This window comes from Spermophilus citellus, assembly GCF_964194105.1.
Source record: "Spermophilus citellus genome assembly, chromosome: 2".
NCBI lineage: Eukaryota > Metazoa > Chordata > Mammalia > Rodentia > Sciuridae > Spermophilus > Spermophilus citellus.
The window spans coordinates 44985411-45004515 of NC_138183.1; the positions used below are offsets into that span (position 1 = coordinate 44985411).

The 19105-nt window shown below is 40.8% G+C and overlaps 1 protein-coding gene across 2 annotated transcripts in view; it reads right to left on the reverse strand.

Moving 5' to 3' along the window:
• Positions 1–3810: 3810 nt before the first annotated feature.
• TEK (TEK receptor tyrosine kinase) overlaps positions 3811–19105 on the reverse strand; it is a 112631-nt gene continuing 97336 nt past the window's right edge. For both annotated transcript variants that reach the window (XM_081282064.1, XM_081282065.1), the window contains exons 16-23: positions 18307–18417; positions 14985–15175; positions 14330–14443; positions 9814–9884; positions 8299–8339; positions 7496–7592; positions 5604–5703; positions 3811–4816 (exon numbers count right to left, since the gene is read on the reverse strand). In XM_081282064.1, coding sequence (XP_081138190.1) covers positions 4742–4816; positions 5604–5703; positions 7496–7592; positions 8299–8339; positions 9814–9884; positions 14330–14443; positions 14985–15175; positions 18307–18417 — 800 coding nt within the window. In that variant the 3' untranslated portion in view covers positions 3811–4741. The remainder of the gene's footprint in view (positions 4817–5603; positions 5704–7495; positions 7593–8298; positions 8340–9813; positions 9885–14329; positions 14444–14984; positions 15176–18306; positions 18418–19105) is intronic.

Sequence of the window (19105 nt, forward strand, 5' to 3'; positions counted from 1 at the left end):
TTTGTCAGGGAGCAGTTGACAGAACATTGTCTTGGGCTAGAGGACCGGCTCAGTACCTGACCAATTACGCAAAACAAAGAGTGCATCTATAGTGTGGAGGTCTTGCCAAGGTTGGAGCCAATTTCTGTATTGTGGTCTCAGTCTATGTAACTGGGTGATCTTGGACTATATGAAAACCTTGGATAAGTGACAGGAGAAGGTGGTAGGAGCCAATCATTGAAAGAGTTCCAGTAGAAAGAAAAGGTCAGGGAGTAGGAGTAGATGTGGAGAGGATATTTGAAGTAGTTTGTGGAGTCAAGACAGGAAAATGAAGTGAGGATCTAGGGGAGCTGGTGGACCAGGGCAGATGATGAGGTGAGGGAATTAAACGTGTTCATGACTTTGGACATTATAATTCACCTTCAAAGCACAGCCCCTGAGAGTTCTTATAGTAAATTTTTGTAAATTTTTCCTGCTCACTGTAATATCTAAAAAGTAACTGTTGATAGTGGTAACATAAAAACATTTGCACAGTAGAGTCCTTAAGAGTCTTTGACATTCATGGGTCTTAGCCATTTTGCCTTGTAAAGCTTATTTGTTTTTATTTTATTTTTGGTAGGTTTGCAGTTCTTGTGGCATAGAATCTTAATACCACTGTTGTGACCTTAGATACCCTGAGTGTCAGGCTGCCAAGGTAAGACTTTTCAAACAGGATGCTGCTTGTTTCAGTTACCACATCAGCACAGACCTTAATGATCAATAACAATTCGAAAAATGTTTCCATTGATGAAATTTTCATGACTTGCCTCTACAAAAAATAGAATAATATATTTGGCAATGCTTGTCCAATGCTCACAATCAAGAAGGAATCCCGTTATGCTAAGTGAAGCTAGCCAAGCCCTAAAAACCAAATGCCAAATGTCTTCGTTGATATAAAGAGAGCAACTAAGAACAGAACAGGAAGGAAGAGCATGAGGAAAAGACTAACAGTAAACAAAGATGAATGGGGGGAGAGAAAGGGAGAGAGAAGGGAAAGCATATGGAAATGGTAGGAGACCTTCAATGATACACAAAATTATAAGAGGTTGTGAGGGGCAATGGGGAGGGAAAAAAAGGGGAGAGAATTGAACAACAGCAGAGGAGGTAGAGAGGGAAGATGGGAGGGGAGGGGAGGGGAGGGGGGATAGTAGGAGATAGAATGGTAGCAGAATACAACAGTCACTAATATGCCATTATGTAAAAATGTGAGTGTGTAACAGATGTGATTCTGCAATCTGTATTTGGGGTAAAAATGGGAGTTCAAAACCCAATTGAGTCAAATGTATGAAAGATGATATATCATGAGCTCTGTAATGTCTTGAACAATCAATTAAAAAAAAAAAAAAAGAAGGAATCCCAGAGGGCTTTGTGAAGTTTTTTGTCGAAGTCCTGGCTGCTGATGGTGATCAGTGTGTTTGGGAGGTGGTGCATTGATTTTATGTTTTATTACTGTAATTTCAGCCAAATGATTGAATAGCATTCTAATTTCCAGGGCCTTATTTCTCAATCACCTTTAGCTTTGAAATGTTTGTTCACACATTTTCAGATGAAACTGAAAAGAATTAGTAGACTTTCACAACTGAAACTGAAAAGAATTAGTAGACTTAGTTAGCCAGGTTCATATGCTTAGTAAGTAATGGAGCCAGGAATTGGCTCTTGATCCTCTTTTTATTTGCTAATTTTTCTTTGTATGTAATCAGTGGCAATTATAATTATAAAATTAATGAGATTATATGAGTGAAAAAGGTTATGATATTTGTTATATTCCCAAATTGGCATAAATCTTTAAATACTTTAAAAAACATCATTGATTATAGAAACAGAGAAATCTTGGTAGAGATCTTCCTTCCTTCATATAAAAATTAATAGTAAAAAGTGAAGAAGGAAACAGAATTGGAAACCACAAGACCAAGGGTGCCTCACCATTTACCAGCTGTGACCACTGAGTAAGTCTCCCAGGTGCTCTAAGCTGCCAATTATGGGATTAATGACAACTTCACAATGAATGCAAGAAACAGATGCTAAAAATATGGGGCCATGCTTTGTACATGTCAAACATCATGTGAGTAGTCATCTAATAACAAAACATTTATAATTAGGGTTTTATTCCCTATAATATATTTAGAAAGCAAACGTGTGGGGTTACTTATTAATGGTAGAAGGACAGTGTTACCATTTCAATCTTAGAACTTTCTGGAAATAACATGCTGCTTCTAGCTTACAAAGCAGATATCATTGTCATACTCTCTCTAGGATTCCATGTTTATATGGTTATAATAAAGATTCTCCTGTTGAAGCTGTTTTTTTTCATTCAACAGGGAACCTGGCACTATATTGTCCAGTAAAGTAGATACTAGTCACATGTGGCTACTAAAATAAAGTTTAAATATTGGCTTTTGGGTTGGACTAGCTATATTTGAATGGTTGCTGAGATCCTGCTGATTTTTTTCTTCTTCTAGTGAGGTTGTGGTTTAGAAGATCCCTCTTGGCACAAGGTCTGGCTTGTGCACTATTTTGCAGTGGTACTGGGATCTGATGAGTAGGGCCCATGGAATAGCCATGGAGCTGAAGTCTGAGCAGAGAAACATTTGGAGGGACTATAGCTCTGGGGTCTGAGGGTTAATAGCGCTGGTACCTGGGCCGCAGGCATTCCCACTGCCACATTGTTTTTGAGGTAAGGGTGCTTGTGAAGTAAGCTGGGGAGGCACAGAAGAGCACATAGGCATGTGCCTGTTCAAGTGGCTCTGGGATCAGGATAGGGCCTATTCTCTATGGTAGCTGAGCTGGTGACAGGAGAGGCATATATGAGGGCTTAACTTTAGGGCCTGGAGTCTGAATTAGTTTGCTATGCTGTCTGAGATGTGGACAGGCCCAGTGTGGGCCTATAGAGCACCTGCAACTCCTCTCAAGAGCAACCGCTGCTTGACGTTGGAGAGAGAGTTGGGTGTGCAGCTGTGCATCTCTGAGATCCCTCAGCAGAAAGAGCTGTTGGTTATCTCAGTGGCAAGAGATGCCAGTGTTTTCTGCCAAGCAGGTTGCTGGGGACCAAAGTGGTTCCCACCCATCGTGGTTGGTATCAGTAGCCTCTACCTTTCTTTGCACCTGTCTCTTTGGCATCTTGAAACGCCAATATTGCCAATAATGCCCTCTTTGTGGATCCTCTCAGTTTTTGCCCTGTTTTGTGGCTGCATATTCCTTAGTGGGTCCTTGAGTCCAGCCTGTCTATTTTTGATTTGTGAATAGCTTTCTATATGTATTCTTCTGTGGGAGGATGAAGGTTGATATCTTCTTCTGTCCCATCTTGCTCATGTGACTGGATATTTCAATGGCTCTTCATTTGAGTTTCCATTTAGTTCATTATGATAGGCTGGCAGCTTGCTCTTGCTCTGTATCTCCTCTTTAATATGCTACTGTGAAAAAAGAGCACTTGGGATAAATTCAGTTTCCTTATTTCTGAATACATGAGATTGTTTAGGAAGGCTAGAATCTCAAACTTTATGTAGCATGTTGAACTGCTATTGAACATTGTAACACAAAAAATTCTAAGCCCTGGGTTCACATTGGAAATACCAAAGATATGCTGCCCTGAGACAAGAAAATGAACTAGATAGAAGGCTTCTAGGAGACCTTTCCGACTTTGTGAGCTTTGGATTTTGTTGTCTGATAGCGTATATTCAGCAGCAGCCACTCTACATGTTTGTTACTGACAGAAGTTAATAATTAAAGAAAATTTTCTTAAAATAGAACAAAGATTTGGCAATGCCTAGGAGACATAATCCTGGACAAACCATGGATAGGCAAGACATTTATTCACTTATATGATCTCGGTGCAACATGTTTTTACAGCTTAATGGTAAACTCACAACTGATCTAAACAAACTTTTTACAATGTGAAATACATGTAGGAATGTTAATTCAATATGATACATATCACACATCTCCCAAATCTCTCTCCTGGCTATTTTATTTATTGGAATACACAAGTCAATATTGCCAGAGAAACCAAAAGGTAAATCCCACTAATTCATCTATTAACCTTGTTTATACTTTTCTGAAGGTTCTTAGGTGTCTAAGAAATTTTTTAGGTGTCAGTTCAGAATGCTGACTTAGGGGCTGTAGAAACAGAAGACAAAGCTGTCATATGATCAAATGAAACTAGACTGGCTTCTTCAGGTAAGGGGTGAAATTGATAGAAAGATCTTCCACATCATTTGAATGTAACAGATATTCTTTAATATTAACCCATATCCTGTTAGAATTCATACATCGTCCTCGCTTTTCTTATCTGTGCTCTCAGGGTAACTGCTAGGTTTATTAACCATATTTTGCTTCTACACAGCTAAATATTTTATAGCATTCAATTATAAAGGCAAATATCAAAAAATATCTAGGACAATAAACAAATTATGTATTACAGTAATTGTAGTCTCATACCTTCCTATGAAGTCCATGTTTTTAGAAAAATATATTATTGCATAACCACAGGCACTCAGACTTCAGCACATTCTTACTTAAAACAGTATATACAGTCCTACTGGAGTCAAGAGTATACTACAGATCCACTTGGGGGTTTGGGGTTGAAGGTCCCAGACGTACAGCAATATATGTACACACTCCTATATCACATCTCTTGGCAGAGGCTTGCTTATCTTCTTAGCTTGCATCAAGGATCTCTCATGCCAGTGAAGGGGAACACAGGACACGCAGGTGAAGATGTTCTGTCCTAGGCTGCTTCCTCAGCAGAGCAGTCGATGCCTGCATAGGTAAACTTCTCATAAAGTGTGGTGTTCACGTAGGTCTGGAAGAGCAAGAATGGTTCAGACACAGGCAGCCTCAGCTCTGCCTCTGCAGGGGCAGTTACGATGATACCCTAGTTTTCTTTGCTTGTTTCAATTCACATACTAGATCTTTAGGGACACTTTCCTATCCTCAATCTCTATTGTATTTGACTGTTTTCCTGAAAGTGGATGTCATATGCTTCCTGTCCTTAGTCTTTGAGCTTCTCTTTCTCATGATCTCTCAATGCTCCCCCTGAAATAAGTTCTCTGGGGCTTCTTGCTCTGTTCATGTGTCCCAGGAGTGATCTTACTCATATTACTGGTTAAATTACCACTGGGGCTTTGGTGAAGCCAAAATCTGTTTCCTTCATCTAGATTTACTTAGCTGTATCAATCTGGGGCTCAACAGACAACTACCTTTTAAAAATATTGATAGGATTCCTGACCCTCCATGTAGTAACCTGTAGTCTAGACTTGGTTATCTACTTGTTGAGTGTCCTTCAGCAAGTTACTTTTACCTGAGTGTGTTTTTTCGCCTACAAAATTAAAGGGTCAGCATATAGGCCCAAGATTCTTTCTAGCTCCAATAGGGTAATTCTGTGTGTTGTTCTAGCCTGAATATGACTTTATCTTGTACACAAATTTATTTCCCTCTAATTGTAACTTCCTTGGAATTGGGGGGCACATCCTTTATATCCCTGTATTATCTAAGAACTTGTTAAAATCGTATCAGTGATTTTTGATGAGTCGCCCTCGGTGTTTCAGGAACTCCAGTTAAAGAGTTCCTGCTTCAAAGTGCCCACTCACCTTTCGTTCTTCTAACATTCTGTTTAAGGACACCAATATCTGGGCAAATGAAGGCCTCTCGTAGGGCTTCTCCCGCCAGCATTGTCTCATTAGATCATACCTTTGAGAACAAGAAGTTTAAGGGTTAACTCTGTGCTTCAGTCCTGGGTGTGTCTTAGTGTGGGGCAGGAAGAGAGGAAAGAGAATTAGCAGAAGATGAGAGCACAGCACCTGGAAGTTTCCACTAAGCTTCCTGGCTCTCTATCCACATCCCTTCTTCTCCACCCTGAGTGCTCTTCCTGCAGGATCTTGGTTTCCACTGTTCTGATCATCCAGAATGAACTGTTCTCTGGGTGGAGCAGCATTTCTCTTAGAATACTACCTCTCAGAATGGGAGTGTCTCTTGTAAAATGCTACCCTGGCATCTTCCTCTTAGAGGCAAGACTCTCAGGAGCCCTGTCATTAAAAACAAAAGGCTCCAGGGTCAGAATGGCAAGCAGGCCTGCTGTGGTAGCATCAGGATGGTGGCTGGATGGTATTCACAAATGGTATTATAATGCTACAGGATTTAATGAGCTGGGGTTCATGCAAGATGATGCAATGTAAAAGAAGCCATAGAAGGCTTCCTGAGGACCTTTATAATGACAGGGTGTTTTGCATCAAGAGAGCACTGGACCAGACCATGAGGCATCAGATCTTGCCTAAAGAGCAGGGAACAAAAATAGGAAGAGGATAATATCAAAGAGGTCATTCAGGAAAGAAGACTGGAAAAAGAAGTAATCGTGTGGTTGAAATCCGTGGACACAACAGTCCTCATAATATTTTTACAAAATTGGTTAAGTCTGAAGCACACAATTTAAAAATCATTTGGTCTGCATGTATATTACTTTAAATAAATGTCTATCACAATAATAAAGACCTGTTTAATCAGGTGTGATGGACTGAATGTTGGGCAGTCATCTCAGAACCAGGAAACAGTTCAGAGACACCAGACACCAAATCCGCTGGCACCTTGGTCTTGGATCCCAGCCTTCAGAATGGTAAGAAATATGTTTCGGCTTATAAACCATGCAGTTTATGGTACTTTGCTATATCAGCCTGAACTGATACCAGGCTTAACGTGAAGCTTTCTCAGCTTGCCTGACCACAGAGCTCCCTTCCTCTTGTATCATTTATTTCTTGCAAGACACTAGTAGATATGCTCTCTGTGGTCAGAACCTCTTGTGTTATGCAGCTCTCTGGGACCTGCCCTAGACGTACAGAAGCAGGATGTCTAGGAGTGGGCCAAGACCCCACATACTGAACAAATGCCTTGAGGAAATCTTAGGTACACAAAAGGCTATCAATTATCAGTCAGTTACAGATAATAGAATGATTTTACTGTAACACATTTCTTTTTTTTGTAACACATTTCTTAATGATGGGAGTTAATCTTCTATGGAATGACTCTCACAAAGTGATATCTGAGGAACTTCGTCTACTAATGGTACAAGTACATCCAGGTTTGCCTCTATGGCCTACATGTATGCTACTATTAATAGTTTTCATTCTCACAAAGTGGCATAGTCTGGACAATAAATTACTTGTTCAACTTAGAGCCTCTGAAATTTCCATGCAACATTAAAAAATTCTATGCATTTATTTCAGATGTTGTCCTTCCTCATTTCAGTCTTGGCAAGATTCATACCTTAAAATCCTCCTAGATTTCTATGCTTGGAAAACTACTCCTGCCTCTCCATTATGTAAAGGTCTTAATATAGAAGTACTCATTTTCTTCAGCTCTCTGGGGTCTCTATGCAGTGTGTGTTGATGGGTGTGTAGGTATCAGTGAGTTTTTCATTAGGGTGGACCTGTCCAAGCTGCACAGGAGGAAGGTTGAGATAGAGCAGCCCTCAGGGTGAGGCCTGACTTACACCTCGTCATCACAGTTCAGGGGCTTCTCCAGCCTGTAACCCTGGGGCAGCTTCTCATAGAGTTCTGCACAAGTCATTCCACAGTAGGGGGTACCACCTGAAAGATAAAGTGGTATAGCTTTGAGTCCCTCAGGCACAGCAGGCAGTACATCCTGACCCAAAGCCAAGAGGTGAGGAGGGAGACAGGCTATCAGCGAGGTGAGCACCTGCTCTGCACCAGGCTGGACTTGCAAGGCAAGAGTGCACGGAGATGCGATCATTCCTTCAGGGGAGGCCCTATTACTGACTGAGCTATTTTTCTTCCCTAAGTCTGCCTATATGCAGAACAGCTGCTGTGCCCACAAGATTTTTCTAACTGGAAAAGTCAGTAGTTATGCAATTCCTATTTTATCAATAATAGCTATTGTACATTTTTAATTATAAGATTAATATAGAAAAACTTGGGATACAAAAATAAGGGGGGAAATCACAATAGTTCTTATTATTTTTTCTGTGTAATGCCTTAGTTTTCTTGAACATGTAAGTATAAAATTGAGGAAGTAAACAGTTCTGATACCCTTGCACAAGCAGAAACAACCTATGAAGTTCCTGGCTACTATGTCAATAGTATTCCATATGTTAGGTGTATGGCTTTCAAAAAGAGAAGCATGAGAATAACTATACTTTGTGGAAACCTGTAAGGTTGTATTTCCCAGTTACATCCTAGCACCACACGCAAACAGTGCCCTGTGGAATTATTAGGAGACAGTGCTGGAGGGTCCCCTCCCTTTGCCCAGTATCACCTGGTAGGGAAACATACTCACCTAAGCTGACAATCTCCCATAGCAACACACCATAGGACCATCTGCAGGAGGGAAGAATGCAAAACCTTTAATCAGCAAATAGGTTGGCCACTCCACTTTCTGGCCCCAAAGGTCAGGGTGATCCACCTTTTCTCAGACAGGGAAATGTAAAATGTCTGCTTCCTGGAATGTGGCCCTGCACACAGTGTGGGCTCCTTGTAGGCCAATGGAAGGGTATAACAGGGGAATAGGCTCACTTTGCCAAAACCTTTAAATTACTTTAAGTAGGAAATGCAAAGTAGTACTGTGAAAAACGAGGAAAATTATAAGCCAGTTGGGTCTGAGTCAAATCCCCTCTCTGCCACCTAATACTCCTATGACCCAGGCCAAACTACTGAACATTTGGTAGCCTCTTAGTGTGTGTGTGTGTGTGTGTGTGTGTGTGTGTGTGTGTGTGTATTTGAAATATTTTAACTAAAGTTTTATTCTATACAACTATGAAATATAGATTTTTACCCTTTTTTATTGCAGATTGTCTAGAAACTGCATTACTGTGTGGCTGGAGGAGAAAAAATATATATTACAATGCTGAGGGGGCAGATCTACAACAGAGATGGAAAGCAGTCACCCAAGACTCAGCACACGGGGCGAATTGACCAAGTGAAACCCAGTCCTTTATCTCAAAGGCCCCTCGTGCAAACACAACTGAGGGCTGGTAAAGGAATATTTCATTTAATTTATTTGTTTATTTATTTTTGCCATTAGTTCACAACTATTGCTAATTGTTGTACCCAACTGATAGAAAGGATTTTTTTAAAGGAGCCAATTGCTCTCTGAGGAAAGGATAAAGACCACCTCAGCTCCTGGGAAATGTGGCCATGTCTTTGCTCACTTCTTCAAGGCGCAAGAGGTATACTTTCCAGAGTTAGCTGACCAGCAGCGAGAGAACTCTGTCTCTGTAGTTGTGCAGGTCAGAATATCTTAGCATATTTTTATGAAAGTGGGGAGACCAATCCTGCTTCAGAATTATGCAGAGATAATATATAAAAGGGACCTTGCAAGTGAGGATACAGTAGCTGCCAGTCCTCAACGTAGGCATAAGCAAAACCCCTGAAACAAGTCACCCTCTGGGCCTCAGCTTTTTCTTCTGAAAATGGGGTGCAAGACAAGATGGTCCAGTCTCAAACCCAATCCTTTTGACCACTGCCAGCCTAAGACTTGTCACTGCAGGCAGACATGGCCCTACTGTGCTCACCAGCAACTATTCTGGGCTGTGTCCTCAGAGCTAGGTCCAGGAAGGGGCGTCAGAGGCAGGATCATATGCCCTTCCTCTAGAGATCACAAGGACACAATTTGAAGCAAAGGAGACCCCAAACCTGCCGTCAGTGATTTTACACTCTGGAAACTGTTCTGTGGCTTCATTTATTCTATATTTCCTCCACAGAAGTATAGGATATTCCTGCTTCTCTTTTAAGCCTGTTAGATGTTGATTTTTTCTTGGGGGGAAAATCCCTTAGCAATAAGAAGATTACTCACACATCACTGTTGGTTGTGTACACACTGTAATTTAGGGACTCGATTGCCATCCAGCGCACTGGGAGCCTTCCCTGTAGAGAAGAAAAGGAGAGGTCACTCAGACAGGTTAGGGACCCTTCAGAGGCCTGTGTCTTACTCAAGGCCCACAGGGAACCCTGTGTGGTGCTCAGCAGACCTAAGGCACGACAGACTCAGGAATCTTTGCTTTATGAATATCCCAGCCACAAGCATATTTTCAAATTCAAAAATGTGCAGATAGTGCTTCACTTACCTCAGAGGGCCCCTGTAACAACTGTACATGAATTTGTGGATATGCACATTGACACACATTTGACCATTTACCTTGTGGTTTTCAAGACCATCCAGTGACTTGAAGAGGCAACAGGTGTAGAAACTGAGAATTGGAATGTGGGAAAGGGTAAAGGGAACACTGGGGTGGGGTGGAAGACCAAATGTGCTTGGAGGCCATGAAGGATTGCATTTTCCTGAGAAGGAGACACCTGAGCCCTGTTCTTTAAGAGATATAGGCATCATCCAATATATGAGGAGGAAAGAGCATTTCAGGTCTCAGGGAACAGGATACATATGTATCAACAGAGGTTGAGATAATGTCTAGCCAGTGCAATTTACATTGTGTTTGGAAATGAGACAAAGACACACACTCACCCTTTGGGTGCCTGGCCCTCACTCCAGGTTGCTCCCATTTTTTTTTTTTTTTTTTGCTCATTGAATCCCCATAGGCAAAATGAGATGTGCACTAGACATTGTGAAGCTTGGTTTCAGACTTTTTCCCCCCATTTCCTCAAATTCTATATGATTTGTAGCTCTTTTCCCATCTACCCACCCCGGGAATCATATGATTTGCCATGGACAGATCATCTCTCACTTCCAGAGCTTTGTCCAAATTTTATCAGCTGCACTTCAGCTACATTAGCCGGTGGCAGGGCAAATCCAGGAGTACTAGAGCATGTTTCTCAGCACTGCCCAGCAGGCAGCTCCCAGGCCACTCATCCACGCAGTCACCCCACTCCCATCCCAAGGATGGTTCCTCAATGTGCCGTCTTCTCCCAGTTCCGTGTGGAGTGGCAATTTTCGGAAGCATACATTTATGATTATAAATCCCAAAAGGTACTTCTGTACTTTTATATTCAAACATAAAAGTGTCCTTTCCTACATCTACACCTTTAATGTTTCACACTCACACCCTCATTCACTCTGCATCCACCTCACCCTGTCTCCCACCTGTTACTCCAGCTCTCTTCCCTGACGTGGCTAAGGATGGAAGGTGAAGCCCACTCTGACTGTGTCTTAGGACTCACTTACTTCCAGCCTGCTGGCTTTCTAACCTCTTCTAACCTCCTGGTTATCAAGTTCCACGTGCACTTTTTGGTTTTCTTTTTACTCCTGTTGGATCTGTCCCTATAGTTACCACCTTGATTCAGGCCACCATCATCCACCACCTCATCACAGCCGCTTGTTCACTGACCTCCGTGCCTAACTGACCTCACTCTAATAGTCTGTCCTCCACACAGGACATTTAAACAGCAACTCTAACCACATGGTTCTTTTCCTTAAAATTTCTTAATATCCCTGTCCCAAGATCCCAAATGCTTAGCTGGAATTCAGGGACCCTCAAGATCTTCTCCCTGCTTCCTCCTCCAGCCTGAAAATGTAACCCTGCTCCTGTTTCAGCAGTACTCTCCAGCTTTGTTCTAAAGGTCTCTTGGGCTCTCCTTTGACTCTATACTTTTTGTATGTAGTGTACCTCCAGCTCATCTGACTCATTTTCATATCCAGTATCTACTCGATATTTACTGTTAAACTCGGGTTTTGACCTCCTACAGGAAGCCCTCTCTGACTGCTCTCAGTCTTGGTTCAGTGCACTTCTCTGGGCCCCCATGGCATGTGTGATTTTGTGAGCTCTTCGAAAGTGGAGTCTGTCTCTAATATATGTTACCCCCAAACCTAGCATAAAGCATGAAACATCATGGTACTAAATAAATCAGTGACGAGGGTATGGAAACATTAATGATGGTAAAATTTTAAATCACTTAGTACAGGAGTTTGCAGCAACACTTCTAATAGTAGAATCCTCTAGGAGGATTTAACAAAAGCCCCAAATAATGCAGGACCACTGGAATCAGAAGTATCTAGATGGTAGGACTCAGCATCTGTACTTTTTTAAAGCTCCTCAGATAATTCCAAGGTGCAGTGAAAATTGGAACCCCAATTTAAAAAATGGGCCAGAGTTTGGCTATTGTGAATTGTGCTGTTATAAACATTGATGTGGCTGTGTCCCTGTAGTAAGCTGTTTTTAAGTCCTTTGGGTATAGACCAAGGAGAGGGATGGCTGGGTCAAATGGTGGTTCCATTCCCAATTTTCCAAGAAATCTCCATACTGCTTTCCATATTGGCTGCACCAATTTGCAGTCCCACCAGCAGTGTATGACTTTTTACCCACATCTTCCCCAACACTAATTGTTGTTTGTCTTCATAATAGCTGCCATTCTGACTGGAGTGAGATGAAATCTTAGAGTGGTTTTGATTTGCATTTCTCTAATTGCTAGTGATGATGAACATTTTTTCATATATTTGTTGATTGTTTATGAATGGATAAAAAATGTGGCATATATACACAATGGAATATTACTCAGCAATAAAGGAGAATAAATAAAATCATGGCATTTTCAGGTAAATGGATGGAGTTAGAGAAGATAATGCTAAGTGAAGTTAGCCAATACCAAGAAACCAAATGCCGAATATTTTCTCTGATATAAGGAGGCTGATTCATGGTGGGGCAGGAAGGGGGAGCACTGGAGGAAAAGATGAACTCTGGATAGGGCAGAGGGTCTCTGAGAAGGGAAGGGAAGCGGGGCATGCATGGGGTTAGAAATGATGGTGGAATATGATGAACATTATCCAAAGTACATGTATGAAAACACGAATTGGTGTGCATATACTTTGTATACAACCAGATATATGAAAAAAAGTTCTGTATTTGTAATAAGAATTGTAATGCATTCAGCTGTCATATACAAATAAAAAATAATAATTTAAAAAATTGGATAAGAGAGGATAGTCACTCTGCCCCCTGGTGGTGCCTTGCTGCATTGCACCATCCTTGCAAAAAGCTTATACCTCTCTATTCTTTTCTCCTTTCTTTTCCCTTCTTTTTTCCCCTTGCCCAGTCCCATGCTGCCACTGAACACAATACTCTTCTCTTATGAGATAGAGTTTGGCCCTGATCAGTGCTCTGCCCCTCTGAGCATCTCTAAGCTCTCCAAGACATCCTTGTCCTTTATGAAACTCCAAGCAAACAAGGGTTAGTCTTAGGAATCTGAGAGCATCCAAACATATAGTCTACAGAGCAACCATCACTGGACTTGTATAAACCCCTCCATTCCCTCGTTTGGGATGCCATAACCCCAGAGTGAAGCAGCAAGGGATTCTGTGTAGGAGATAGGAGTTGGGAGGGCTAGACTAGGTGGACGAGTGATGGGGCCTGCTTTCTTTACAGAGGAACACTTGCATTGAGTGAGTCAGTCTGCATAGCCCTGGGAAGAAAGGATTGTCTGGAAGTCAGCCCTCAGGGGGGTGTCTGTGGCTTCTGAAAGTGCTGGTGATAAGACTGCAGGGCCGTGGACAGGGCCAGCAGGGCCCCATTTCAAGCCCTCATCAAAAAAAGATCCAAAATGACTATGTTCACTAGCTTTCTGTGGAAAGAATAACCCCAAAATAAAAAGCTGTCAAGGTAGTGAATTATGAGTGCCTTCCTTTAAAAAAAATGCCTCGAGTATTGTTTCTTGTTTATCTTGTCAGTACCTAAAATAAATACATTAAGAAAAAAGGAAACCTGGATTTGAGGATAAATGAAGGACCCAAGCCTGGCTAAGAGGCAATTTGGTGCCTACCAAGCAAAAAGACCTTCGGTTTCACTTGACAACTGGAGCAATACCAGGGAAACTGAGCCTAAGTAATTTCTCTGACCTAGAAAAGGGACAGCCATAAAGAATAAAAAGGGTTGGAATGTAGCTCAGTGGTAGAGCACCCCTGGGTTCAATCTCCAGTACCACACACACAAAAAAATTACAAATTTCCTACAAGGTCTCTTTATGATTTAGGAACCCATTAAATATATTTCCTTGATTTGGGAGAAGTTATTTTTTGTTTCTCTGAGATGTTTGCTGTTCATGAAGACATTATCGGAGCTCTTAGAGATTTGAGACAAAGACATCGAAGGGCCTAGACTGAATACAGACAAGACACTCTGCCTGAATCACAAGGTCTGAATGTTCAATTACATAGTCACGTGAGACAGTGTGTCCATCATTGACCATATGGAGACCATATCATCTTAGGAACCAAAACTTGAGAGAATGCTTGCTGGGCCAGGCAACATGTGCCAAGATACAGTTCTATTTCAGTCACCACAGAGAACTGGAGTTCTAAGAGAAGTCCCTTAAGTGAAGGAGGGCCCTTGAAGTATGTTGGTTATCAGCGTCTATCCTGAACTCACCATCGTCTTTTTCACATATACTTCTTGACCTCGGGACAATCCAAAATCTGCTATTTTGGCTACGTAGTTTTCACCTACTAAAATGTTCCTGGCAGCCAGATCTCTGTGGATAAACTGAAACAAACAAAAAGCATGTATTTTCAGCATAATACTTGCTTTTCCACTAACTTATGTTAACACGAAGCCCTGGGAACCAGTTTAGGAAACAGAGAAGAAATAATAATATGAAAAGAGTTTTTTTAAAAAGTCACCAGAATCCAGTTCCCTTAAAGTACCTCTCCAAAAGTCTCAGATAGTATTTTGTGCCAAATGACCCTATCACATCCTGGGAGAAGCATTTCAGAAAAAAAAAAAAAAAAAGTACAGGTCATTAAATGTTCTAGTTACAATGTAGCAGCGCCTTTGCTACTGTGCATTATTTAGAGGCAAACCAAACTAAGATTTAAGGCTTCTCACCAAATACATATTATGAAATGTACTAGATAAATAACTGTCAATATTGGGCATTGAATTGTATACTAACAGATGGGATATTAACAAAATAAAACTAGGGAGACTGTAAGAAGGAATTGAAAGGTTGACAGAAAAATCATGCAAAACACGAAAGCCCTGACTCCAGAGGAAAGATGCCCAGAGCAGGGTCCTCAGGGCAAACCTGCTTTTGGCTCAAGTAGTCCATGCCCCGGGCCACGTCTGCAGCAAAATGAAGCAGCTGCTGGGAGGACAGAGTGGAAGCGGTGCTGTTGGCAATGGCGAATGCAGGGTCTGTCTCCAGCACGCGGCTCTTTCGCAGAAAATCCAGGAGGTTTCCGTGGGGGGCATACTCGATGGCCAGGTACAAGTAGCCTGTGGGGAAAGGACCAGGGCATTGCTGCATCATCAGCTGAACAGTTGTGAAATTTGGGAGATGTACTATGGGCCTTGGCAACTGATTACAAACTCCCTTCTGTCTAATAGAAACACGATGGCATTTTCCCCCCAAAAGGATAGAGCTTGAGAATGTCTTGCTCAGCGAAATCAGCCATCCCCAAACACCAAAGGCCGAATGTTTCCTCTGATAGGTGGATGCTAATTCACATGGGGGATGGGAGGGGGGCGGCTAGAGAGAATAGAGTTACTTTGGATTAGGCAGAGGGGAGGGGGTAAGGGGGTCAGGAGGATAGTAGATAGTACATAGGATAATAGAATGAATCAGACATTATTATTACCCTGTGTGCATATATGACCACATGACTGGTGTGATTCTACATCATGAACAACCAGAAGAATGAGAACTTATACTCCATTTATGTATGATGTGTCAAAATGCATTCTACTGTCACGTATAACTAATTGGAACAAATGTAAAATAAAGGGTTGAACAAACAAAAACACAAAAGAAAATATCCAGTGCTACGAAGCTACTAATGCTGGGGACATGAGGGACTATAAGTGGCTTCCTCCTACAGTACTCTAAGCGGGCAGCCAGAACTCAAGGCATTCCTCTCCCAGACTCTCCTCTCCATTCCTACCAAGGTGAACTAATGTGACCTTCCAGAAGTGCTTTCACCACTAGGGAATATGAGTAGAATGAACTCAAAGCATCCTCTTCCACATCAAGAACACTCTCTTCAAGTCACCTTTAATTATTCGTAAAGAACTTACTATGTGTCAGATATGTTATTCTAGCCTGTCTCTAGCTTTTCTTGAGGTTATTAAAAACGATTAGATACACACAGTGGAAGGATCCACCGCATTCTCCCCTGCCTTCTACTCATTCAAAACCTTAAGTCACCATTTTGCTGATTTAGGCCACTGGCCAGCAGAATATTGTTTCAAAATTTGTATGTTGCATAAAGAAACCAGAAAACCCAACTAGGAAAAATAAAACAATAGTTCCTAGAAAAAATTATGGTCCATAATCTAAATTTTAATTCTAAGGGTTTCCCATCACCCCCCCTTTTTTTGCTTTGATAAAATTTTTGCTCTTTAGAGCCAGTGAAATCTAAAGCAATTTTGCTGGTGTATTTTTTTTATAAGGAGGTTTTATTTTGATAAACAATTTTAAATGTCAAATGAATTTGAACTTCAAAAATATTCTAAGAAATCAAAATTCTGACAAAAAAAAAGAAATCTTCTAAATTTGAATTCTGTTGTATTATCAGGAAAGATAGAATTAAATTCTGGTATGAATATGCTTTCTCACATCTTTAGTGAATTATAAATTTTAGGAGCCAAAGAATTATGTGCTAATGTGATGATAGAGCAAAATTTTAAGACACATTTTTTTCTCAGTTGTTGATGTGATTTTCTTTTTAACTCACTGCAATCCCACTGATTATAGTTTTCAGGAAGTCACTCAAAAATAAATGTTATTACTTCATTATGTAACTAAGGGACATGATCTGGCTTCCAGAATTACACCCTTATTGGATCATAAAATGATATACTGTTGAAAGTACTAATATTTTTAGTTTAATAAATTGAGGAAATAGAAGTAGTCACTTTTCTATTGTTGGTGTTTGTGCCGCAAAGCCAACAAGAGGTTGTCAAGTTTATAAATCACTGCATGGAGCTTTTCTGTGGAAGTAAACTTTTCCATGAGGAAATCAGTTTAAGCATAAATTCAGAATTACAAACCTATGCAGCATGCAGGGGTGAACTCAGATTTTTATTGTAATCTACTCATCCATAGCTCATCACACATCACAATAGCAAGTACTCAATAAATATTTGAGTCCACAATGTAAGTTTGAAAGTAAGTGTTATGCAGACTAGTTGTAAAGCTCCAATCTAATTGTACATGAACACCCTTTGGATACAAAGAATATCATATATAAGCTGCTTATTATCATTATTATTATTATCATTATTTAATCTAAGTATCATCAATGTTTTCATATTACAGTACATTATTGGGATTCATGGTGTTAACATTCAGATTACTAATTTTCTTGGTTCTAGGAACAATGAAAAGACAGACAAGAAGAACCTGTGCATGGCACTCTTTCAGATGGTGAGGGGTGGCACCCCACTCTCTCCTAGTAATAATAGCATTTGAGAACACCCCTAGGTTTGTGAGGATGGGGCTGGTAGGAGCTGTGGATAACTTTGGGCAGTAATAGACCACTGCAGAGGCCAAATGATCCAGCCTCAGCACCTCCCCACAAAAGATGGCAAACCAGCCTAGAATTGGGATTGGCAAATGCAGTTAACTCCACAGTCTTTGTATTTCAGCTATAACCACCACATATATTCCATTGCTGACCTTGTGTCCGACTGTCTATTATCACCTAGCAACCTGGACAGTCTTCAGTGTACAATTTCTAGTTTCAGTGTGAACTGGGTGCACAAGTAAGATCCAGATCCATAGGAAGAGGAGATGGTCAAGAATCTGGATTGTCAAGAATCTTCCAGTCCAATTAAACCTGTGATTGTTCTAAAGCACAATGATTAAATATATATATATATATATATATATATATATATATATATATCTGAAGAGGAACCACCACCATTTTAAGAGCCAGGATATTGAAGCTAGACCAGAAGGAGAAGGAAAAGAAGAAGAAATAGTTGTGGTTGAAATTGAAGAAGAACTTGAACTTGATGTTGGTTGCCTGGAAAAGGACTGTGGGTGAGGGTAGAGATGACCCCTGATGTGAAAGAGAAGATTCCACCTCATCTAAAGAGTGCTAAATTTCTGGAAACAGATGATGTACAATCATAAGTCAAAAAGAAGACAAGCTGAAGTCCTACATGTTGTTGTTGTATTGAAAAATTTGACTTTTTAAATTTTCTCAATAAAGCTTCACAATTAAAAAAAAAGATGGCAAACCATGGCTCAATCCATTAATGGGACTAGAATTCAATTGAAACTGCAACTTAATAGGTAACCTTCTTAAGATTATTATTTTTCTTAGTTTCAGTGTGGAATGTGCCTATTTACAAAAAAGAAAAAATAGCCTGGCAGGAAAAATAAGAAAAAAGCACCTTACCTCGATGTTCACATGCTCCCAAGAGATTGATGATGTTTGGATGATGTCCAAGTTTACAAAGCACTTCCAGTTCTCCCGCAAAGTCCCTGTGGTCATCTTTGGAGGCATATTCTGGGAAGGAAGTCAAGGGTTGTGATCCTTCTTCACTGAACCTTTTCAGATGTAACTGTCTCCTCTTGCTCCCCAGGACCTTCAGGTGCGCTCGGTCACCATCAGGTCTGGAAAACTGTACCCACAAAGAGATGCTCTAAAGTAGGGCTTCTCAGCCTCAGCATTGCTGGGGGCTGACAATTTTCTGCCATTAGGGGCTGTCCTGTGCATTGCAGGATGTTTATCAGCAACCCGACCTCCACCCACTAGATCCCAGTAGCCCAACCAAAAAGGCATTGCCAAATGGCATTGCCAAATGGCACCCAGGGGACAAGGCATTGCCAAATGGCACCCAGGGGACAAAATTGAATAAGAACCACCACTCTATAAAGTTTTCTTGATTAACTCTCAAATACTCAATGAAATAACTCAGTAGAGGTGGAGCTGACCCAATGTTTAGATTTCAGCTCTTCCAGCTAAATCTGCTATCTAGAAACAAAAAGCTAAGGAAGAGAACCAAATTTTTGGTGAAACATCACCAATAATGTACTTCCCTTACTTTAATAATTTTAACTTTTTAACAAACCAATCTTGCTAAACAAATCAAATCCCAATGACATTTTATAGGCATTCCTGTAGTCACGAAACTGGGTTGCATTTTTTTTTTCCTATTCTTTTTGCCCTGTCTCATCAACACACGTTGACCAGA